The following is a 25,474-nucleotide window of genomic DNA, read 5'->3' as shown; positions in this document are numbered from 1 at the left end:
AAATTTCATGATTCAGATAGAAAATACATTTTTGAACAACTGTGTAATTTACTTCTATTATCAATTTTGCTTTATTCTCTTGGTAACCTTTGATGAAAGATAAGTAATGCACTACTGGGAGCTAGCTGACCACATCGGTAAGCCAACAACAAGAGGCATATATGTGGTCACCAATCAGCAGCTTGCTCCCAGCTCCTGAGCCTACCTAGGTATGCTTTTCAACAAGGTGTACCAAAAGAACTAAGCAAATTAGATAATAGACGTAAAATGGAAAGTTGTTTAAAATGACACGATCTGAATCATGAAGGAACCATTTTGGGTTTGATATCGCTTTAAATTGATAGGCGTGTCTGGTACCTGGTGATTAGGTGAGAGCGGGCGCCCTAGTCTATGCCATGTAACCACAGCATGCGGGTAACCTCCCACCACACAGTTCAGCTCCACGTTTTGTCCTTCAATTATGGAATCTGATGATGGTTCGATCCTCACAGCAGGAACTCCAGTAACTAAAGAACACGAGACACAACATGAGCAAGCCTGCATATCCCACTTAGCGCCAGATTACAAGTGGAGCGGTATTTATCACTCACGCGCTAACTCCGCTAGATTGCGCTCGTATTACAAGTTGAAAGTAAAATTATCTCTTGCGCGCTAACCCACACACTCAAAAAGCAAAGTTAGAATATTGCAATCACGTTAACGTATTCCCTCATAGAAGTCAATGGAGCAAAAAACCTAACACCCTACTTGCGTACAAACCTAATCGTATATTCTCGAATATGCGCTAACCCGACATGAAAATATTAATATTTCACATTTCAATGTTCTTCACATAGCAGAATATGTTCTATTTATTCATAAAGTCATTTCTATTTTATATATATATATATATATGATGGTATTTTACTACAATATATATCTATACCTATATATATATATATATATATATAAATATATATATTTAGATATATATATATAGGAATTTCTATTTATAAATACTTAGAACATAATTCCCTATGTGCAGAACATTTTAATGTGAAATATTTACAGTAAATACACAGTATAACAGTTTATTCAATATGAATACTGCATAAATATGCTTTTACATGTTTTCATCTACTTGACTGCAAAGGGCTCCACTGCACTTCTATTTATGTGTTTATATGTGTATAATTGTCTGTAAATACATACATATATAAATACATATGTATACATAAACACATATATATATATATATATATATATATATATATACATATATACACATATATACATCTTTATACATGTATATGTTTGTATCTCTATGTTAAAGCCCTTTGCCTGTCTTTTTTCACTTGACACCTCATACTTTTGAGCCTTTATAACGTATGATTGCAATCTTTTTATAATAATTTTATTAGACAGTGTTATTATGTGTGTAACTGTACTGTGTAATGTATATTTATTAGACAGGGTTAATATGAGTGTAACTGTACTGTGTAATGTATGTTTATTAGACAGTGTTAATATGAGTGTAACTGTACTGTGTAATGTATATTTATTATATAGTGTTATTATGAGTGTAACTGTACTGTGTAATGTATATTTATTAGACAGTGTTATTATGAGTCTAACTGTACTGTGTAATGTATATTTATTAGACAGTGTTATTATGAGTCTAACTGTACTGTGTAATGTATATTTATTAGATGGTGTTATTATGTGTGTAACTGTACTGTGTAATGTATATTTATTAGATGGTGTTATTATGAGTGTAACTGTACTGTGTAATGTATATTTATTAGATGGTGTTATTATGAGTGTAACTGTACTGTGTAATGTATATTTATTAGATGGTGTTATTATGAGTGTAACTGTACTGTGTAATGTATATTTATTAGATGGTGTTATTATGAGTGTAACTGTACTGTGTAATGTATATTTATTAGATGGTGTTATTATGAGTGTAACTGTACTGTGTAATTTATGTTTATTAGATGGTGTTATTATGAGTGTAACTGTACTGTGTAATGTATTTTTATCTGACAGTGTTATTATGTGTGTAACTGTACTGTGTAATGTATGTTTATTAGATAGTGTTATTATGAGTGTAACTGTACTGTGTAATGTATGTTTATTAGATAGTGTTATTATGAGTGTAACTGTACTGTGTAATGTATGTTTATTAGATGGTGTTATTATGAGTGTAACTGTACTGTGTAATGTATATTTATTAGACAGTGTTAATATGAGTGTAACTGTACTGTGTAATGTATATTTATTAGACAGTGTTATTATGAGTGTAACTGTACTGTGTAATGTATGTTTATTAGATAGTGTTATTATGAGTGTAACTGTACTGTGTAATGTATGTTTATTAGATGGTGTTATTATGAGTGTAACTGTACTGTGTAATGTATATTTATTAGACAGTGTTATTATGTGTGTAACTGTACTGTCTAATGTATATTTATTAGACAGTGCTAATATGAGTGTAACTGTACTGTGTAATGTATATTTATTAGACAGTGTTATTATGAGTGTAACTGTACTGTGTAATGTATATTTATTAGATAGTGTTATTATGAGTGTAACTGTACTGTGTAATGTATATTTATTAGATAGTGTTATTATGTGTGTAACTGTACTGTGTAATGTATATTTATTAGACAGTGTTATGAGTGTAACTGTACTGTGTAATGTATATTTATTAGATAGTGTTGTTATGTTTGTAACTGTATTGTGTAATGTATATTTATAAGATAGTGTTATTATGAGTGTAACTGTACTGTGTAATGTATTTTTATCTGACAGTGTTATTAAGAGTGTAACTGTAATGTGTAATGTATATTTATTAGACAGTGTTATTATGTGTCTAACTGTACTGTGTAATGTATGTTTATTAGATGGTGTTGTTATGTTTGTAACTGTATTGTGTAATGTATATTTATAAGATAGTGTTATTATGAGTGTAACTGTACTGTGTAATGTATTTTTATCTGACAGTGTTATTAAGAGTGTAACTGTAATGTGTAATGTATATTTATTAGACAGTGTTATTATGTGTCTAACTGTACTGTGTAATGTATGTTTATTAGATGGTGTTATTATGAGTGTAACTGTACTGTGTAATGTATTTTTATCTGACAGTGTTATTATGTGTGTAACTGTACTGTATAATGTATATTTATTAGACAGTGTTATTATGTGTCTAACTGTACTGTGTAATGTATATTTGTTAGATAGTGTTATTATGTGTGTAACTGTACTGTGTAATGTATATTTATTAGACAGTGTTATTATGTGTCTAACTGTACTGTGTAATGTATATTTATTAGATGGTGTTATTATGAGTGTAACTGTACTGTGTAATGTATTTTTATCTGACAGTGTTATTATGAGTGTAACTGTACTGTGTAATGTATATTTATTAGACAGTGTTATTATGTGTGTAACTGTACTGTGTAATGTATATTTATTAGATGGTGTTATTATGAGTGTAACTGTACTGTGTAATGTATGTTTATTAGACAGTGTTAATATGAGTGTAACTGTACTGTGTAATGTATATTTATTAGTGTTATTATGAGTGTAACTGTACTGTGTAATGTATATTTATTAGTGTTATTATGAGTGTAACTGTACTGTGTAATGTATATTTATTAGTGTTATTATGAGTGTAACTGTACTGTGTAATGTATATTTATTAGATAGTGTTATTATGTGTGTAACTGTACTGTGTAATGTATATTTATTAGACAGTGTTATTATGTGTGTAACTGTACTGTCTAATGTATATTTATTAGACAGTGCTAATATGAGTGTAACTGTACTGTGTAATGTATATTTATTAGACAGTGTTATTATGAGTGTAACTGTACTTTGTAATGTATATTTATTAGTGTTATTATGAGTGTAACTATACTGTGTAATGTATATTTATTAGACAGTGTTATTATGAGTGTAACTGTACTGTGTAATGTATATTTATTAGATAGTGTTATTATGTGTGTAACTGCACTATGTAATGTATATTTATTAGATAGTGCTATTATGAGTGTAACTGTACTGTGTAATGTATGTTTATTAGATGGTGTTATTATGAGTGTAACTGTACTGTGTAATGTATTTTTATCTGACAGTGTTATTATGTGTGTAACTGTACTGTATAATGTATATTTATTAGACAGTGTTATTATGTGTCTAACTGTACTGTGTAATGTATATTTATTAGATGGTGTTATTATGAGTGTAACTGTACTGTGTAATGTATTTTTATCTGACAGTGTTATTATGAGTGTAACTGTACTGTGTAATGTATATTTATTAGACAGTGTTATTATGTGTGTAACTGTACTGTGTAATGTATATTTATTAGATGGTGTTATTATGAGTGTAACTGTACTGTGTAATGTATGTTTATTAGACAGTGTTAATATGAGTGTAACTGTACTGTGTAATGTATATTTATTAGTGTTATTATGAGTGTAACTGTACTGTGTAATGTATATTTATTAGTGTTATTATGAGTGTAACTGTACTGTGTAATGTATATTTATTAGTGTTATTATGAGTGTAACTGTACTGTGTAATGTATATTTATTAGATAGTGTTATTATGTGTGTAACTGTACTGTGTAATGTATTTTTATTAGACAGTGTTATTATGAGTGTAGCTGTACTGTGTAATTTATATTTATTAGACAGTGCTAATATGAGTGTAACTGTATTGTGTAATGTATATTTATTAGACAGTGTTATTATGAGTGTAACTGTACTGTGTAATGTATATTTATTAGACAGTGTTATTATGAGTGCAACTTTACTGTGTAATGTATGTTTATTAGACAGTGTTATTATGAGTGTAACTGTACTGTGTAATGTATATTTATTAGACAGTGTTATTATGTGTGTAACTGCACTATGTAATGTATATTTATTAGATAGTGCTATTATGTGTGTAACTGTACTGTGTAATGTATTTTTATTAGACAGTGTTATTATGAGTGTAGCTGTACTGTGTAATTTATATTTATTAGACAGTGCTAATATGAGTGTAACTGTATTGTGTAATGTATATTTATTAGACAGTGTTATTATGAGTGTAACTGTACTGTGTAATGTATATTTATTAGACAGTGTTATTATGAGTGCAACTTTACTGTGTAATGTATGTTTATTAGACAGTGTTATTATGAGTGTAACTGTACTGTGTAATGTATATTTATTAGACAGTGTTATTATGTGTGTAACTGTACTGTGTAATTTATATTTATTAGACAGTGTTATTATGTGTCTAACTGTACTGTGTAATGTATTTTTATTAGACAGTGTTATTATGAGTGTAACTGTACTGTATAATGTATTTTTATTAGACAGTGTTATTATGTGTGTAACTGTACTGTGTAATGTATATTTATTAGATGGTGTTATTTATAAGTGTAACTGTACTGTGTAATGTATATTTATTAGACAGTGTTATTATGAGTGTAACTGTACTGTGTAATGTATATTTATTAGACAGTGTTATTGTAAGTGTAACTGTACTGTGTAATGTATATTTATTAGACAGTGCTAATATGAGTGTAACTGTATTGTGTAATGTATATTTATTAGACAGTGTTATTATGAGTGTAACTGTACTGTGTAATGTATATTTATTAGATAGTGTTAATGATTAACTGTACTGTGTAATGTATGTTTATTAGACAGTGTTATTATGAGTGTAACTGTACTGTGTAATGTATATCTTTTAGACAATGATATTATGTGTGTAACTGTACTGTGTAATGTATATTTATTAGACAGTGTTAGTATGTGTGTAACTGTACTGTGTAATGTATATTTATTAGACAGTGTTATTATAAGTGTAACTGTACTGTGTAATGTATGTTTATTAGATGGTGTTATTATGAGTGTAACTGTACTGTGTAATGTATATTTATTAGATAGTGTTATTATGAGTGTAACTGTACTGTGTAATGTATATTTATTAGACAGTGTTATTATGAGTGTAACTGTACTGTGTAATGTATATTTATTAGACAGTGTTATTGTAAGTGTAACTGTATTGTGTAATGTATGTTTATTAGACAGTGTTATGAGTGTAACTGTACTGTGTAATGTATATTTATTAGACAGTGTTATTATGAGTGTAACTTTACTGTGTAATGTATATTTATTAGACAGTTTTATTATTAGTGTAACTGTACAGTGTAAGGTATATTTATTAGACAGTGTTATTATGAGTGTAACTGTACTGTGTAATGTATTTTTGATGTGTTTTGTGACAAAACCCCTCTTTGCTCACGCGTACCTGTTAGCGCACCACTTGTAATCTGGCCCTTAATGTTACTACAAAACCAAACATGGAATGGGGTAGCACTGATCAATCTACAACACACACTACACAATTTGCTTATATAGACAAAGCACAGACTCTGACTTTTTCAGACTTGCATTGCAGACATATTGTATAAACAATACGCAAGTCATGGGTGGCAAACCTTGGCATGCAGAAAACATCTGTAGGCATGTAGCATTCATTGCTGCCCTTGGGCTACAACCATATTGCTCACCACAAGTATCACACTGCCTACAGGATAATTCTTTATAGAAGATTAATGCCAGTCTGGGCACATTCAGTTTTTTTAAAAGGTTTGCCACCTCTGAACTGACTTGTAATCTGCCTTAAGGAGGGTACCCACCTTGTGTTACAATCACTTCCAATCTGGCTTGTGAAGATCCAGCTGAGCTGGTTCCAACGCAGAGATAAGTGCCAGCATCAGCTGCTCGGATGGATGGGATCACCAGGGTTGAGATGTCTGTCCTTTCTGTGCGAGCCTGAGAAATCAGAGAATGCAGGTGATTCCACAATCATTAAGTCCAGTACAGGAAAAGTGCAGACTCTACGTTACCTTGGCTTTTACCGACTTGTTATTATCCTATCAACATAATTGTAACTGCTTTCAATTATGTAGTTAACAGAATACTGAGCATATTTGCTTATAGAATCTCACTGGCCCAGAGAGGTTTCATCATCCGGCCCTTGGTGAGAATAAAGAGATGCTTTATAAAGTGAGTCAGCACCAAAAGTCTCATAATGCTCAAAGGTGATAACTATTTATCATGCAGGTAACATTAACAGACTTTCTCTGTGTAAATTTTGGTTCTATGGAACATTGCCCCCAGCAGTCTGATGCCCACATTGCAGCGGTGGTCTAGGTCAGGTTGGCTTTGGTATCCCAGCCCACACTTGGTGATGGAATCAGAGGCAGTGCAGAAGGTATAGTGTATCTGTCTACCTGCCTGTCTGTCTACAGATCACGTCTATAAAAAACATACATACTGTATATAAGGGTGTGTAGGGGTTAGTTTGTAGCTGTAGATATAGGGGTCAATTTACTAAGTGCCGGGCGGACATGATTCGCTGTAGCATACGCTGTCGGCATTTAACATTGCACAAGCATTTCTCGTGAAACGCTTGTGCAATGCCACCCCCGCACATTCGCGGCCAATCTTACAACCGCTGCTCCTTAACTTATGTTTTCGGTAAGCCTGAAACTACGGGCGAAGAAAGCAGCATCCACTGCTTATTAAATCTCCCTTAAAGTCACAAGTGGTCTATCTCTAAAATGCCATTGACAGAGCTGTGCCTGCCCAGCCCAGTGCCTACTTTACTGTGCACCTTAGCTGTGGGTTGCTGCCTGTACTCCCCAGAAGCTGTGGTTACTGTATCTGTAGGGTGTTGTAGAAAGGGCCACATGAAAACCAAAAACCCATAAATGGACTCACTGATTTGCAATTACATGTGGACCTTTGTAACTAAATGTTTATCAGTTTATGTAAAATGTTTATATCCTCAAGTGAAAGTAACAACACAACATGCAGTTGTTGGTGTATACCTCTGTTTATCGGTATTTTTATGATGATCGTAAAGAACATCTTGGCCATGTCACATATTACTTTCTTCCAATTAAACCAAATAAGGAAGGAAAAGGGGAAAATAATATATATTTAAAAGCCCAAATATGTACATATCACTACCTGATGCAGCTCAGAACACACAAAATACCTGCAGCTCCTGGATCCGTCTGAGAATAGCTTCAAGGCTGCTACTTCGAAAGTGGAGGAAACCAAAAGTGGTAAGAGCCTGCACAGAGACAGACAGAGGGCAGGCAGGAGAGGGAAACCGAGAGAAAGCAGACAGAAGAGGGAGACAGCAGACGGGAGAGGGAGACAGAGAGAGAACAGACAGGAGAGGCAGACAAAGGGCAGGCAGGATAGGGAAACAGAGAGAGGGCAGATGGGAGAGGGAGACAGAGAGACAGCAGACGGGAGAGGGAGACAGCAGACGGGAGAGGGAGACAGCAGACGGGAGAGGGAGACAGAGAGACAGCAGACGGGAGAAAGAGACAGCAGATGGGTGAGGGAGACAGCAGACGGAGAGTGCGACAGAGAGAGAGCAGACAAACAGACGGGAGAGGGAAACACAGAGAGGGCATACAGGAGAGGGAGACAGAGAAAGAGTAGATGGGAGAGGTAGGCAGAGAGAGCAGATGGTAGAGGGAGGCAGAGAGAAAGCAAAGGGAGAGGGAGACATCAGATGGGAGAGGGAGGCAGAGAGACAGCAGATGGGAGAGGGAGGCAGAGATAAAGTAGACAGGAGAGGGAGACAGAGAGACAGCAGATGGGAGATTGGAGAGGGAAACAGAGAGAGAGAGCAGACGGGAGAGGGAGACATCAGATGGGAGAGGGAGGCAGAGAGACAGCAGATGGGAGAGGGAGGCATAGAGAGATCAGACAGAGAGGGAGACAACAGATGGGAGAGGGAGGCAGAGAGAAAGCAGACGGGAGAGGGAGACAGAGAGACAGCAGATGGGAGAGGGAGACAGAGAGAGAGAGCAGACGGGAGAGGGAGACAGAGAAAAAGCAATCGGGAGAGGGAGAAAGAGAGCAGACAAGAGAGGGAAACAGAAAAACAGCAGACGGGAGAGGGAGGCAGAGAGAGCAGATGGGAGAAGACAGAGAGAGAGCAGGCAGGAGAGGGAGACAGAGAGAGAGCAGATGGGAGAGGGAGACAGACAGACATACAGCAGATGGGAGACAGAAAGAGAGCAGACGGGAGAGGGAGACAGAGAGAGCAGACAGAACAGAAAGATAGAGAAGTCATGCGGGAGAAGGAGGCAGAGAAAAAGCAGATTGGAGAAAGAGACAGAGAGACAGCAGACAGGAGAGAGAGGCAGAGAGACAGCAGACAGGAGAGAGAGCAGATGGGAGAGGGAGACAAACAGATAGACAGAGAGAGGGCAGACGGGAGAGGGAGACACAGCAGACAGGACAGAAAGATAGAGAGAGGGCAGGAAGTAAAGAGAAAGAGAGAATTGAGTGTCAGAATAATGGAGTGGGTAGGTGGTGTAAAGCAGAGTGTGCAATAAGTAGTGTGAATACAAAAAAGGGCAGGCAGGAGATGACAATACAAAGAGGGAGAAACAGTCAGCAGGCAGGAGAACAGGTGGTAAGGAGGGCATGGAGTAAACCAGAGAAAGCAGGAGAGAAAGTGATGAGGCAGAATGAAGTACCACAGAGGTAACAGAACCAGGAATAGCAGGTGATAGAACAATAAAGGGAACACACATGAGTGATAGGCATGTGAGACACAAAAGCCAAGGAGGCAGGTAAGGTCAGTAGGAGACAGGTAAGGCCAGTAGGAGATAGGTAAGGTCAGTGGGAGATAGGTAAGGTCAGTGGGAGACAGGTAAGGTCAGTGGGAGACAGGTACGGTCAGTGGGAGACAGGTAAGGTCAGTGGGAGACAGGTAAGGTCAGTGGGAGACAGATATGGCCAGTGGGAGACAGGTAAGGTCAGTGGGAGACAGGTAAGATCAGTAGGAGACAGGTAAGGTCAGTGGGAGACAGGTAAGATCAGTAGGAGACAGGTAAGATCAGTAGGAGACAGGTAAGGTCAGTAGGAGACAGGTACGGTCAGTGGGAGACAGGTACGGCCAGTGGGAGACAGGTACGGCCAGTGGGAGACAGGTAAGGCCAGTGGGAGACAGGTACGGTCAGTGGGAGACAGGTACGGTCAGTGGGAGACAGGTATGGCCAGTGGGAGACAGGTAAGGTCAGTGGGAGACATATAAGGCCAGTGGGAGACAGGTAAGGCCAGTGGGAGACAGGTACGGTCAGTGGGAGACAGGTACGGCCAGTGGGAGACATGAATATCAGTGGGAGACAGGTAAGGTCAGTGGGAGACAGGTAAGGTCAGTGGGAGACAGGTACGGTCAGTGGGAGACAGGTACAGCCAGTGGGAGACATGAATATCAGTGGGAGACAGGTAAGGTCAGTGGGAGACAGGTAAGGTCAGTGGGAGACAGGTACGGCCAGTGGGAGACATGAATATCATTGGGAGCCAGGTACGGTCAGATTGACAGGAAGAAAGGGAGAAGAAGAAACAAGATTAAGAAACAAATAACAGACACAGTGACCTAACATTAAATGGCGGCCATTGGTTTGGAGCATAATGTGTGTTGAGCTTTACACACTGGGAACCTCATGTAATTATCACTTGTGTTGCAGTAGTTTTGTGCAGCCCTCACACACTCTAGTTATTAACAGTTTGATGTACTCCAGAAGTCACAAGTATAACTGTCATCTAATTGCTGATTTTAAAAATGTATCTATGAGAGTAAGTAGTGCAGCACAGTATATCAGTCCGTAGAAAACTGAAGCTAAGTTTAGATCTGTGACGTACAAATTTGGCCAGACCTGTTGTCATAGGGAAGACATGGAAATGACGCTCACACCTAAGGAAATGGAAACTCAATATTGGGTCTATGATCATGTTTATTTTATCTCTATAGCTGCTGAGAACAAATGAATTCCATGAGAAATGGAAGGGAGTGGATGAGAGGAGGTAAGAGCAGAGAGAGAGAGAGAGAGAAAGAGAGACAGATGGGACAGAGAGAAAGGTAGAGAGATGAAGTGGGAGAGGGAAACACAGAGAGAGAGAGACAGACAGACAGAAGGGAGGGATAGAGATGTCAGGGAACAACAAAGGAGGGGCGAGGGGGGTCAAAAGAGAGGGGGAGACAGAGATAAAGAAGGATAGAAAAAGGAAGAGAGAGCGGGAATGGGAAAGTGAGAATGTACAGAGAAGAAGGGAGTATAAGAAGGGGAGACAGAAATACAGAGGGACGGAAAGAAACTAGAGAGAGAGAGAGAGGGAGAGAGGAAGTAGGATGTGTGAGAGAAGCAGGGTGTGTGAGAGAAAAAGAAAGAGCAGAAGTAGGATGTGAGAATCAGAAAGAGAGAAGAAGTAGGATGTGTGTGAGAGAGGAAGTAGGATGTCAGAGACAAAGAGGGATTAGGATGTAAGTGAGAGAGAAAGGAATTAGGATGTATGAGAGACACAGAGGCAGAGAGAGAGGAAATAGAATGTGAGAGAGAGAAGATGAAGGATGTATGAGAGAGAGTGGAAGAAGGATGTTTGTGAGAGAGGAAGTAGGATGTGAGAGAGAGGAAGTAGGATGTGAGAGAAAGGAAGTAGGATGTGAGAGAGAGAAAGTAGGATGTGAGAGACAGAAAGAGAGGGAAGCAGGATGCATGAGATAGAGTGAGGAAGAGAGAGAGGAAATAGAATGTGAGAGAGAGAAGATGTAGGATGTATGAGAGAGAGTGGAAGAAGGATGTGAGAGACAGAAAGAGAGGGAAGCAGGATGTATGAGATAGAGTGAGGAAGAGAGAGAGAGGAAATAGAATGTGAGAGAGAGAAGATGTAGGATGTATGAGAGAGAGTGGAAGAAGGATGTTTGTGAGAGAGGAAGTAGGATGTGAGAGAGGAAGTAGGATGTGAGAGAGAGGAAGTAAGATGTGAGAGAGGAAGTAGGATGTGAGAGAGGAAGTAGGATGTGAGAGAGGAAGTAGGATGTGAGAGAGGAAGTAGGATGTGAGAGAGAGGAAGTAGGATGTGAGAGAGGAAGTAGGATGTGAGAGAGAGGAAGTAGGATGTGAGAGAGAGAAAGTAGGATGTGAGAGAGGAAGTAGGATGTGAGAGAGGAAGTAGGATGTGAGAGAGGAAGTAGAATGTAGAAGAGAGGAAGTAAGATACGAGAGATAGTAACATGTGAGAGAGAGATAGGAAGTAGGATGCGTGAGAGGCAGAGAGGGGGATAGAGAGAGAGAGAGAGAGACATGAAGAAGGATGTGTGAGAGAGAAGAAGTAGGATGTATGAGAGAGAGTGAAGCAGACAGAGAGAGAGAGAGAGGAACAAGAGAGCAAGGGGGACAAAAAGAGTCTGACATACATGGATTTTGAAGGACTAGAGATGATTAATACATTAAACCCAGACATGAACATAGGATAGAAGACCCCAGATGTGCTGATACTGCCCCTTACACTAGCTTTGCCTGCTATGTTCTAGCATTCTAATGGCTGAAGCAGGGAGTTGGTTCCGGGTTTAAACTACCACATTGCCAGCCTATACTCCTGCCAGATTGTACATAATAATATAATAAGCGACAGAAATACAGTTTTGCACTACTTGTACATCTCTTGTACTCACCTGTGAGGGCAAGCTGCCCCCGAGCTTCCTCCATGTGATAGTGGCTGAGGGGCTGCCGCCGGCTCTGCAGTACAGTCGCACAGTGTCTCCTTCTCTCACCTCAGTGCGCTCTGGGCTTACTTGGACATCAGGTAAGCTTCCGCCTGCAAGCAAAGGGAATTATCTAAGGTATTTTTACATGACGAAAAACAACAGAGGGGTTATTTGCCTTTAGGAGCAGAAAAATAGAGTTAGTTTTAAAAAGATCTCTAATTCAAATTGTAATTCTACCTAAAATGTTTAAAGGGACACAAAAGTCATCATTAAAGGATCATTAAATACAGTAGCATTAAATAATCAACACATTCATTGTAAAAAAGACAATGCAATCGCACTTATGTTACATTTCATGAGCAGATTTTTATTCTGACATATTTTAAATTTTAATTTAATTTCCCTGCCCCCTGTATTGTGTGACAGCCATCAGCCAATCACAGACTCATATATGTACATACTGTGAACTCTTGCACATGCTCAGTACAAGCTGATGCCTCAGATAGCGCACACATAAAAAAGACAGTTTAAAACTGCATTCTCTGCCTGAATCATGAAAGTTTCATTTTGGCTTTAATGTCCCTTTAAACTTTGATGATTCATACAGAGCATCCAGTTAAAAAAGCATTTCAATTTACTTCTATTATGAAATTGTGCAGAGTATTTTTATATACATGACTTCCGAGGCACCAGATCCTACTGAGCATGTGCAATTGTTCACAGTATATATATACACATGTTATTTGCTGATGGCTGTCACATAATATAGAGGGCAGGGAAATGGAAAAATGCTTTGTAATGGGTTAGAAAGAAATCTGACGCTCATTTCAAATTCAGATTAAGGGCCTGATTCTCTAAAGCTTTCTGGTCTGGCGAGAACTAGAAGATGCCTTAGCTTCCTCAGGGATTGTTTTAACAGCAATGGGAACTGTGTATCTCATTAAGGAGAGCTTACTTATATTCGTTCTGTGAAGGAGAGACACTTACTTTAGAATATTGCTGATAATTGGTGCTATTGAATTGTCTATTATGTTTTGTTGATTATGCAATTCTACTTTAATTAATGGTCCTTTAATTATCAATAATAAAATGAATGATAGAAAAAATTTACTAACACCTAGATTGCAAGTTTTGCGCTATAGAGGGTGCAAAACGAATGCAACAAAAGTTGCGTTATTTCACCTTCCGTAGCGCTGCCATTACAAGTTTTTAAAAAGCTGCCTTGTGCGTGTGATATGGTTGTGCTGAGCTCCATACCGCACAAAATCCAAGGGCTGAGAATACGTGTTCGTGCACGCTTTCCCCATAGACATCAATGGGGAGAGCGTGTTAGAAAAAAACCTAACACCTGAAGTGCGCAATGGCGATCGCCGTAACGCAACCCCATTGACCAGTCTATGGGGAAAAAAAAGTTACGTTCAAACCTAACATAAATCCCACGTCTAAACACCCCTAATCTGCCGCCCCGACATCGCCGACAACTAAATAAAGTTATTAACCCCTAATCTGCCGCTCCCGACATTGCCACCACCGAAATAAATTTATTAACCCCTAATCTGCCGCTCCCGATACCGCCGCCACTATAATAAAGTTATTAACCCCTATTCCCCCGCACCCCAACATCGCCCACACTATAATAAAGATATTAACCCCGACATTGCTGCCACTAAATAAAGTTATTAACCCCTAAACCTCTGGCCTCCCACATTACTGCCACTAAATAAACCTATTAACCCCTAAACCTAATAACCCCCGAACTTTAAATTAAAATTACAATATCCCTATCTTAAAATAAATAAAAACTTACCAGGGAAATTAAAAAAACCTAAGTTTAAACTATAAATTAAACTAACATTACTATTATACTAAAATTAAATAAATTAAATTACACATTAAAAAAACCTAACACTACTAAACAAAATTACATCTACAATTACAAAAAAAAATACTAAATTACAAAAAATAAAAAACACTAAATTACAAAAAATAACACTAAATTATGAAAAATAACACACAAAATTATCCAAAATAAAAACAACTACACCTAATCTAATATCCCTGTAAAAATAAAAAAGCCCTCCCCCCAAATAAAAAAAAGCCTAGCCTACAATAAACTACCAAACCCCTAGCCTACAATAAACTACCAAAAGGGCCTTTTGTAGGTCATTGCCCTAAAGAAATCAGCTCTTTTACCTGAAAAAAAATACAAAGACCCCCCAACAGTAAAAAACCCCACTCAACCAAGCCCCCAAAATAAAAAACCTAACTCTAAAAAAAAACCTAAGCTACCCATTGCCCTAAAAGGGGCATTTGTACGGGCATTGCCCTTAAAAGGGCATTCAGCTTTTTTTCTTGTCCTGAAAAGGGCATTTAGCTCTTTTAAGAACTCCCAAACCCTAATCTAAAAAAAAAACACCCAAAAAAAGTAAAAAAAAAAAATAACACTAAACCCCGACGATCTACTTACAGTTTCTGAAGTCTGGACATCCAGACGACGAGGTATTCATCCATCCAGGCGGCATCTTCTATCTTCATCCCGGCAGCGCGGAGCGGGTCCATCCTGAAGACATTTGGCGCGGAGCATCCTCTTTATACGGTCGCCGCCCGTACACTGAATCTTCAATGCAAGGAAGCCTTTTCAAAATGACGTCCCTAGCATTCCAATTGGCTGATTTGATTTTTGAAATTCAAATCAGCCAATAGGATGAGAGCTACTGAAATCCTATTGGCTGTTCAAATCAGCCAATAGGATGAGAGCTACTGAAATTATATTGGCTATTCAAATCAGTCAAAAGAATTTCAGTAGCTCTTATCATATTGGCTGATTTGAACAAAAATCAAATCAGCCAATAGGAATGCAAGGGACGCCATTTTGAAAAGGCTACCTTGCATTAAAGATTAAGTGTACCGTGGCAACCATATAAAGAGGATGCTCCGCACCGGATGTCTTCAGGATGGACCCGCTCCGCGTCCCCGGGATGAAGATAGAAGATGTTGACTGGATGAAGATAGAAGACGCCGTCTGAATGAAGACCCCGCTGCATGGATGAAGACTTCTCGCCGCCTGGATGTCAGGACTTCAGAAACTGTAAGTGGATCGTCGGGGGTTAGTGTTAGGGTTTTTTTTAACATTTTTGGGGTGTTTTTTTTTTTTAGATTAGGCTTTGGGCGTTCTTAAAAGAGCTAAATGCCGTTTTCAGGGCAAGAAAAAGAGCTGAATGTCCTTTTAAGGGCAATCCTCATACAAATGCCCTTTTCAGGGCAATGGGTATCGTAAAGGTTTTTGTTAGAGCTAGGTTTTTTATTTTGGGGGGTTGGTTGTGTGGTGGGTTTTACTGTTGGGGGGTCTTTGTATTTTTTTTCAGGTAAAAGAGCTGATTTTTTTAGGGCAATGCCCTACAAAAGGCCCTTTTAAGGGCTATTGGTAGTTTATTGTAGGCTAGGGTTTTTTTTTATTTTGGGGGGGGTTATTTTTATAGGGCTATTAGATTAGGTGTAATTGTTTTTATTTTGGATAATTTCGTTTGTTATTTTTTGTAATTTAGTATTTTTTATTTTTTGTAATTGTAGATTTAATTTTTTTTAGTAGTGTTAGGTTTTTTATTGTGTAATTTAATTTATTTAATTAAAAGTTATTTTAATTTTAGTATACTAGTTGTTAGTTTAATTTATAGTTTAAACTTAGGTTTTTTTAATTTCCCAGGTAAGTTTTTATTTTAAGATAGGGATATTGTAATTTTAATTTAAAGTTAGGGGGTTGTTAGGTTTAGGGGTTAATAGTTTAATTTAGTTTTTGGCGATGTGGGGGGCTGGCGGTTTAGGAGTTCATAGGTTTATTTAGTGATGTGGTAGGCCAGAGGTTTAGGGGTTAATAACTTTATTATAGTGTTGGCGATGTTGGGGTGCGGGGGAATAGGGGTTAATAACTTTATTATAGTGGTGACTATGTCGGGGAACGGCGTAATAGGGATAAATATATTTTATTAGTGGCGGCGATGTCGGGAGCGGCAGATTAGGGGTTAATAACTTTACTATAGTGTTTGCGATCCGGGAGGGCCTCGGTTTAGGGGTTAATAGGTAGTTTATGGGTGTTAGTGTACTTTGTAACATTTTAGTTATGAGTCAGAGTGCGGAATGGATTGTGTCGGTATAGGCTGTAACGCAAGCTTTTTAGCCTCACCGCAAAACTTGTAATGGCAGCGCTATGGAAATCCCACACAAAAACTTAATTTTTTTTAGTGCGGGACTGACGTTGCTTTACAGGCTAAAATGCTTGCGGTATAGCTATACTGACACGACTCGTTATGGCTGCGTTCCAGTTTTTACGCTGAAATGGCAATTTTTTCAGCGTTAAAACCCGAAAGCAAAACTTGTAATCTAGGTGTTAGTTATGCATGATAAAATGCAACTTATGTTCATCACTCTCTATGCTCTATTTGTGACACGTGTGCAATTAACTATTTCACAAAGTTTTGTGTCCATTTGTAACTAACATTTTTTAGAACAAAAAAAGTTCAAATAGCCAAGAATGTTTAGCACAAAAAATGGAAAATGGGTTTTAAAGAGAGAAAAGTTCTTGAATTAGATGTTAAAACAAAAATGAATTGAAATAGTGTTAGTTATAGATCTGAAAGCAACGTATCGGGTGAGTTAACATGATTCAAAATCATAAGAATGTGATGGCTTATAGCTATGCATAAAACATATGTGAAAAGCTTCTCATACAGATAGGTATTAAATTAACATGATGACAATGACAAATTTGGAATATAATGCAGCACAGTCAAGAGTCCAAACACAACTGAGGATCTCTGTATTGTCCGAGTTCCTCATTTAATTATTGTCTCGTTACTTACTGTGTACTCTGAGGTCTGCTCTGGCCAGGTGCTGTCCTACGCTGTTGACTACACGGCAGGTGTATTGTCCTTCATCAGATGGCTCTACAGATGGGAAGCGCAGGATACCACCTTGGATGATGGCTCTTGAAGATATTCCTCCATTCTGGCCACCTGCCATAGGCAGAAACAGCCATAAGACAGTGCAGATTTTATTTAGAACTTGTGGCATCGCTTTTTTTGGCTAAAGACTTTCATGTTTTTCAGATAATTTCCATACTGACCTGACCATTCCACTGTTGGTGTTGGGTATCCGCTTCCTATACAACGGAACTCGGCTGACTGACCCCGTTGGACTGTAAGCTGTCTGGGTTCAATGACAGCTGTGGGTGGAGTCCCTGCTCCAGCTAAGATAAGGTGGAAATAAATTAGTTTCATACCCATAAGGTGTAAATGGCTGTGGAGAGCTCTTTGGATGCCATTGTGCGTTTTTATCTATGCAAAGAGGTGATGACTCATGTTATATCCCAATGTTTTCATCAATAGAAAATCCTTCCTATGTCCCTTCTGTGGCTTCTCTGTCTTTACAACACAACACAGTAATTTACAGCAATAAAGTGATAGTAAATCCTAGCATTTTTGAAACGCTAGGATTTACCAGTGGAACAAATAAAGCTCCTTTATTTGTCTGAAGAATTCGCCGTGCTGAGTTCCTCAGGTAGCCCATGGCAGAACGCTATTTTTCAGTGAGGTGACGTTTCCACCTCTTAGCCAATAGCCGTGCGGGCCAGCTGGCATTATGCCAGATAGCTAGCACTCTATTGGCTAAAATCACCTCAGTGATAAAATAGAGTTCTGCCGTGGGCTGCATGACGAACGCTGCAGACAAATAAAGGAACTTTCATCATGAAGTATTTTATTCTTTATGACTGAAAGTCCCCTTTATTTGCTGCATTGGTAAATCCTAGCGTTTCACAAACTGGTCTTGTACTGGTCTGGCAGCAGAAAAGATTTATTATAACATTAAAGGCTTAAAGGGATGTTAAAAGGACATGGAAGTCAAAAATAAACTTTAACTATATAGACAAAGCATCCATTAAAATTAAAACATTCCAATTTACTTATAATATACTATTTACATTGTTGTTCAAAGTTAGGTCCTTTCCAATACAGCATAGCTATGAAGGCTTAAGGGCACATGTCTTAAAGGGCCATAATACTCAAATGTTTAAACACTTGACAGTGATGCAGTATAGCTGTAAAAAGCTGACTAGAAAATATCTCCTGAACATCTCTATGTAAAAAAGAAAGATATTTTACCTCAAAAGTTCCTCAGTAGCCACATCCCATTGTAAAGGATTTCTAAGCAGCATATTAGTATGTCTGTCCTGGGACATCTGAAATGATGAGCCTCGTGCACTCTCATATTATTTCCCTATTCAGATTAGGGAAGTTTACAATGAAATCTCATGAGAGTTAAGTGAAATCTCATGAGATCCCAGTAAAAGAGTTCATGACCTCAGCACTGTTCATGCTGATTGGCTGCTGTTCATTTCTTCATTTTTTTTTATTTTTACCTGCAGCTGACAGCAGCTGGAGTATAACATTTTACACAGAACTTACTCTGCTGAGCTGAGGAGATTGTGAGGTAAAATATCTTCCTTTTTTACATAGAGATGCTCAGGTGATATTTTCCTGTCAGCTTTTTACAGTTATACTGCATCAGTTTCAAGTGATTTAGCATATGAGTATTATGTCCCTTTAAGGACTATGTTATAACATGTATACACCCCTGAGCTTTACTCAGTATGATGGCATGGGAAAGAGCTAAAATCAATAACTGATAATAAGAAAACTACGTCTGTTTGATAAAAGAGATATGGAAAGTTTCTTGTAAGTTCTATCTTAGTGATGAGTTTTACTTAGATTTCCACGTCCCTTTAAATATAGTAATCTTCCTCATTCTAAAAAAAAGTAACTTGACCATAAAATTAGTACACACAAGTAAGCTCTTCTTTTTATAAATGACATATTTAATTTTATCTGGGCCATTAAATCCTGTACATGCTGACCCATGAACTAATATATTTATTTGCAAAAGGAAAAGCAGATTCAGAAAACATCTCTGAAAATAATATCATATGATGATGGATCTCCATCAATATGTGACGCTAAAAGTCAGAGAAAATGAATCCTTACAAGGCAGTTCTCATTAGAATCTCGGTTTAAGGTTAATTTTTGGAAAAATGGAACAGGTTGTATGGTGTCTAGGTGCTGAGACGGGATGGTAGATGGATTGGTGAATGAAAGTTACTGATCGCATTGATCTCTGTATGTCCCATATAGGGAAATATTACTACAGTTCCCTACTCAGGAGAAAAGGCTACTACGCATCCTAATAATATAGGGAAAAGCCTAATTTGCTAATTATCTAATGTAATTTCTTTCTACCCTGGGGATCGTGGCATAGAAGATATTTCCAGTCCATCTATCTATCTATCTATCTATATGTCTGTCTGTCTGACTGTCTATCAATCTATATCTCTCTATCATCTATCTATCCATCTATCTATCTATCTCTCTCTATCTATCCATCTCTCTATCTCTCTATATCTATCTCTATCTCTCTCTATCTATCTCTCTCTCTCTCTATCTATCTATCTATCTATCTGTCTATCTATTTATCTATCTATATCTCTCTATCATCTATCTATCCATCTATCTATTTCTATCTCTCTATCTATCCATCTCTCTATCTCTATCTCTCTCTCTATCTATATCTCTCTATCTATCTATCTATCTATCTATCTAGAAGCAGCTGTGTCTTTGGGGCTTCCAGAAAATTTGTGCAGGACTAAGTTACTCTTTTAATATAAAAAACGATATTGCTTTCAAGACCTAAAAAACATTGCAATACAAAATATGTATATTGCATGCTTTTTATGAAATTTATTCTGCTTTTTGACTACCCCAGATTTGGACCTGGATACAAAGCTTCAGTTACCCTGACATTGGCCTACAAAACCCTTTTGTGAAACTTATGTTTTGCAGAAAAAAAAGCACAAACATCTCAATGTGCAAATTTCAGAATTCTTAAAGATTTGCTAGCGCCCCTTGTCACAAAAAGACTTATATAAAAACAGTTCACTCTAACGTATGCAAATTAAGAAAGAAACTTGAAAACAGTTAAAGAGAAATAAAAAGAAAATAAAAACTAGACAACTTTGGACAGGAGAGAAAGATAAAATATTTCACTGGGGCATTAGAGTCTTTATGAATTCCACATGAGGAGTAGGTGTAAAATCCCAACCGGGCCTCTAGAATGCCCCAGAATCCTCACACCTAATCCCTGGTGAGACCTTTTGTCCTATTAAAGGGCCCTAATAGTCGAAAAATTACATTCTCTAAACACACAGTAAAAGTAGCGTGCTGCACCCACAGAGCACTGCTGGTCCTGAGTAGAAACCGCCTTTGATCCAATCAGCAGCGCAAGTCACACATCTCAGCTGTGTATTAGTGTTGCAGAGTAAATTCTTTTTCGACTATTATGGCAATTTAAGTATTTCTACTGTAACATAAAAAAAATAGATGTGCCAATATTTTACAATTACAAGCATTTACATAGGACACTTTGCAAGCGTCTTTCTATAACAGTTGTATTTATTGTTTTTCTGTGTTGCTGGCGGTTCCTGTTTGACGGGCCAGATATTAAGTATTGTGCACCTTGAGAAACCACAGATGCTAATGGAAGGAACGCCAAATAACTAAATGCTTGAAAAGGTAGATGAAGCGATGCTCAACGAATATCGAACATGGTTTCACCTTAATAACGAGGCCTCTCAGGAACCTCACAAACATCTATGAAGCTAGGCTATTGTCTGTACAGACCAATACTACAGTGAGTCTCAAATTTCACTCTAGGGTAGCCTCTGATTAGCCAAAGTAGAAGGAGGGGGTGTATCTCTGAGCTACTCTGAAATAGCAAAGTCCTGCAAATAGTGCTATCAAATGAAAAAAAAAAAATTAATAAGCATGTAGGTTATTTTATAATGTAGTGGTCATTTGTTGATATATCAACGACCCTGCTGTGTAAAAAACAGAAACACCAGAGGGCGTAAGTACGTGTCTGAATCTGGAAGGAGGTCTGAGAGAGACATTGTCCTATCACCTGGTTCAGTGAGCTGGGACACTGTTGAGATCCCAGTCTGTGTTACTCAGCACATTGGTGCTGCCACGCATGTGAGTATATCTATTTCTCATATATTGTCTGCTTTTTTTAAAATAGGATTACACTAGGAGGCGCCCTCTGTTTGTGTTTTTTACACAGCAGGGTCGTTAATTTGGCTACAGAAGTTATAAGGAGGAGGATAGCCCTGCATTCCCCGGTAGGGACAGATCATATAGTGACGTACCAGCTTTGATACAGTGTGGATATCGTCCAGTCTGGTATTTCATATCACTCTGTTTGTATGGTTCTATAGTGGGTGGGTAATTATGTACCAACTGTGATTTATACTTCTTAAGATTGTTCGAACCATAGGAATGTGTTTGATAAATTACTACTCTGGGTATAAGATCTCATAGTGGGTAGCTAATTAGTGCATCTTATGCGACTATATTCCCCAATATTGTTTGAATCACACCATATATATTAGGTATCTATTTGGATATTTGTTAGCGCCTCCTATTGGTATTGTGGTATTGTGTTGAGATACGATTTGTTGATATATACCATACATACATAAAGAAAATGCCTTTTCTCTCCCAAATGACAAACTAATCTCATCCGCTAAAGGTGGGAATATAAAAACCCCTAGGGCCGGATTTCATGAGCAGCGGATGCTGCTATCTCCGCCCGACGTTTCCGGCTTGCAGGAAACTAAAGTTAAGACAACCGCTGCTCCTCAACTTGTCCACCATCTTTTAGGTGGCGGACTGCAATCATCCTGATCCGATGATTGACACCTCCTACTGGCGGCCGATTAGCTGCGAATCTGCAGGGGCGGCATTGCACAAGCATTTCATAAGAAATGCTTGTGCAGTGTTAAATGCCAACAGCTTATGCTGTCTGTATTTAGCGAGGTCAGCGAATATGGTTCGCTACAGCAATTTATCAAACATATTATACATTTGAGAAAGCACTAGATTGCAGCACTATTTCCTGTCATGTAGCGCTCCAGATGCCTACCTAGGTATCTCTTCAAAACCAAATATTATGGGAAAGAAGCAAATTTGATTATAAAAGTAAATTAAAAACTTTTTTTTAAATGGTATGTTCTGTCTGAATCACAAAGATTGGGTTTCATCTCTCTTTATATTTAATTTAAAATGAACAATGTGACCAGCTGTGAATGATCTACAGTAATGGGCTGTGGATTTGTTAGCCCTGACCTTGCAAAATCTGCTTTCTAGGTCTCTCTACAAAGTAAATATGGTGTCTATAAAAAATAAGCAAATTTCTACACTAAAAATTGTATCTATATAATGGCTAAATGTCAACTGAACATTACAATAAAGTTACAAATAAACAATTAATACATTAAGCCTACTAATACAATTCTAGCAGTTTTTAGTTTTCCTGCTCCAGGTAGTAGCTTACATGCAATGCTATGGCCAGTGTGCCAAGGGGTCAGTGTGCCAAAGGGCCAGTGTGCCAATCACTACAAAAACTGGGCAAAATAGGATAAAGCATTAAAAACCAACATACAGCCTTTTCGCATTGCATAAAAAATACAAATAAATGCATTTAGAGCAAAAGTAAAGATTGACCATTATAGAAACGTGCAGCGTGCACGCAACGTACCAGTCACAGCACGGAATGTCCTGCCAAGGTTTAGAAAAGATTTATCCAGAAAGCTGATTTTTGTTTTTCTGTTACAAGGTATCTCAATGCTTAAGCTATATAGTTTCTTTGGCTCATAAAATTATTACTTACTACCCATCCTATAGGATAACTCAAGTCCCAAATCATGATCACACCATTGGAAACAGGACTTAAACATCAGTGTATTAAAGCACTAAAATGAATGTCTACATAGAGTTATGTGCCACTAGCAACCTTTAGCCAGGATAGAATGTTATATCTGTATTCAATTAAAGCCACCAGTGTAGGGGTGCCCCTTGCCTGTGTGAACAAGAGTGCAAGAAAAACATCATATTCTTTCCTGGGGATGAGAAAGTATTTATAAATACACAACCCTTGTATGTTTTAATGCTCTAAGTAGTTACATGGATATGGAAGTTAAAGGGACATAAGTGATCCAGTGTAATTGTAAAAAGTTGAAAAGAAAATATCACCTAAACATCTCTAAGCAAACATGGAAGATATTATACATCAAAATTACTTCCACTCACAATAGTAAGTGCTGTGAGAACAGATATGCTGTAGCTTCTGTCAGTTACATGTTGAAAAAAAACAAAACCCCACAACAGCCAATCAGCTTAGTCGGTGCTGATGTTACACTTTGCTTTACTGTGATCTCATGAGATTTTACTGAAATCTCGCAAGATTACATAGTAAACTTCCCTAATCTGACACATGCCAGATGCACTCTGCCTTGCAAGTCCTACGACTAGCATCCTTATTGGTTGATTAAATTCCCTTTTTAAATGGATGTGGCTACTGATTACATTTTGAGGTAAAATATCTTCCTTTTTCATATAGAGATATTCATGTGATATTTTCTAGTCAGCTATTTACAGATAGCATTGCATCACTTTCAAGAGCTTCAACATTTGGGTATCATGTCCCTTTAAAATAAAACTCATGATTCAAATAGAATGTACCATTTTCCAATTTACTTATTTTATCAAATGCACTTCAATGAGAACATAGAGAGGACGGCTCAGGTGTGTCAGTCTTGAGAACTATTTGAATTGCATACATTGCTGACACACAGTGCTCATAACCTTCATATCTGTTCTCATGGAAATGAGATATATTAAAACAAGGATACCAAGATAAAAGAGTCAATTTGAAAACAGAAGTAAATTGGAAAATGTATTTAAAATTGTACACTCTGTCCGGATAATGAAAGTTTAATTTGGACCTCTATGTCCCTTAAAGAACACAGATATGTTGTAGTCTAATGCTGAAGTCCTGTATCCCCTGGTACTTTCAGAATATGGAACCTATGGAACTCTTTAAATAAGTAAGATGTACTATTGAAGTGGTTAAGCATCCAGGCACTGCTAAAATGCACGCTTGTTTTGGCGATGGAGAGTGTGAATAGTGGATTCTGGAGCAGCACAACCATGCAAAAAGCAGCCATTTCATTATACAGGAGGTGGATGGGAGATGAGGATGGGGTGGATGGGATACAAGGAAATTATGTAGCAGATGGAAGATGCAGTAGATCTGGCATGCTGTAGACAAGGTCCAACCCATGCCAACTTACACGGTCTGTGTCCTTCAATGGTTTCAAATGGTCCATAGAACATCTGGGTCTGAGATGTTTCTGTGGATAAGTTAAAATTGTTTTTATTTACCAATTTTAGCAGTTCTTCTGTGACTAAGCCTGAAGAAAGAATTTCCCAGAACTATCCAAGCAACAAAACCTTGAGTTTCCAAATCTAAGAAATCAATTTGAGTTTGGCACATCTGAAACATAAAACTGTAGAGACCTAGCAAGAATGACTGTTTTGGTCATTTAAGACGTGTATAGTATGAACTAAAACATACAGCTTGGACACAATGGCCACTTCCTCATGGTAAATTAAAACACTTCAGTGATGAATTTTAAGCAAGCGACTACTTGATTATATGAGTTCATTACATCATGGAACTACATGATCCACATGGACTCACTAGAAACTTTCAACTTTGTTAAGTGTGTGAATAGACATCCATGTTTACAACACACTTTTAATGTATTTAAAAGGATATCATATAATGTTACATAACTGATTATTTATTGCAACTAAAGTGTTAAGGAACTAATGAGTTAAATAACCTGTGCTTCACAATCTCATTCTGTTACCTATCAAGTATCTATTGGAACTAAAACATTTTTTATTAAATTAAAGCGATTACACATAAGCACAAACATGTCCCAGTATAGTATATA

General features: G+C 37.4%; 1 protein-coding gene across 12 annotated transcripts in view; it reads right to left on the bottom strand.

Annotated features, from left to right (window-relative positions):
• Positions 1-25,474, bottom strand: part of HSPG2 (heparan sulfate proteoglycan 2) — a 290,248-nt gene that overhangs the window by 57,996 nt on the left and 206,778 nt on the right. For 7 of the 12 annotated variants that reach the window (XM_053690214.1, XM_053690218.1, XM_053690216.1 and 4 more), the window contains 7 exons: positions 24,806-24,865; positions 17,693-17,815; positions 17,430-17,582; positions 12,541-12,683; positions 8,053-8,130; positions 6,686-6,821; positions 358-506 (listed from right to left, as the gene is read on the bottom strand). In XM_053690214.1, coding sequence (XP_053546189.1) covers positions 358-506; positions 6,686-6,821; positions 8,053-8,130; positions 12,541-12,683; positions 17,430-17,582; positions 17,693-17,815; positions 24,806-24,865 — 842 coding nt within the window. The remainder of the gene's footprint in view (positions 1-357; positions 507-6,685; positions 6,822-8,052; positions 8,131-12,540; positions 12,684-17,429; positions 17,583-17,692; positions 17,816-24,805; positions 24,866-25,474) is intronic. The other 5 variants (XM_053690221.1, XM_053690224.1, XM_053690225.1 and 2 more) reach the window with 2 other exon arrangements.

The sequence above is a fragment of the Bombina bombina genome, chromosome 8, assembly GCF_027579735.1.
Source record: "Bombina bombina isolate aBomBom1 chromosome 8, aBomBom1.pri, whole genome shotgun sequence".
Lineage (NCBI taxonomy): Eukaryota > Metazoa > Chordata > Amphibia > Anura > Bombinatoridae > Bombina > Bombina bombina.
The sequence above is the reverse complement of the archived record's forward strand: the minus strand, read 5'-3'. Positions and strand labels throughout refer to the sequence as shown.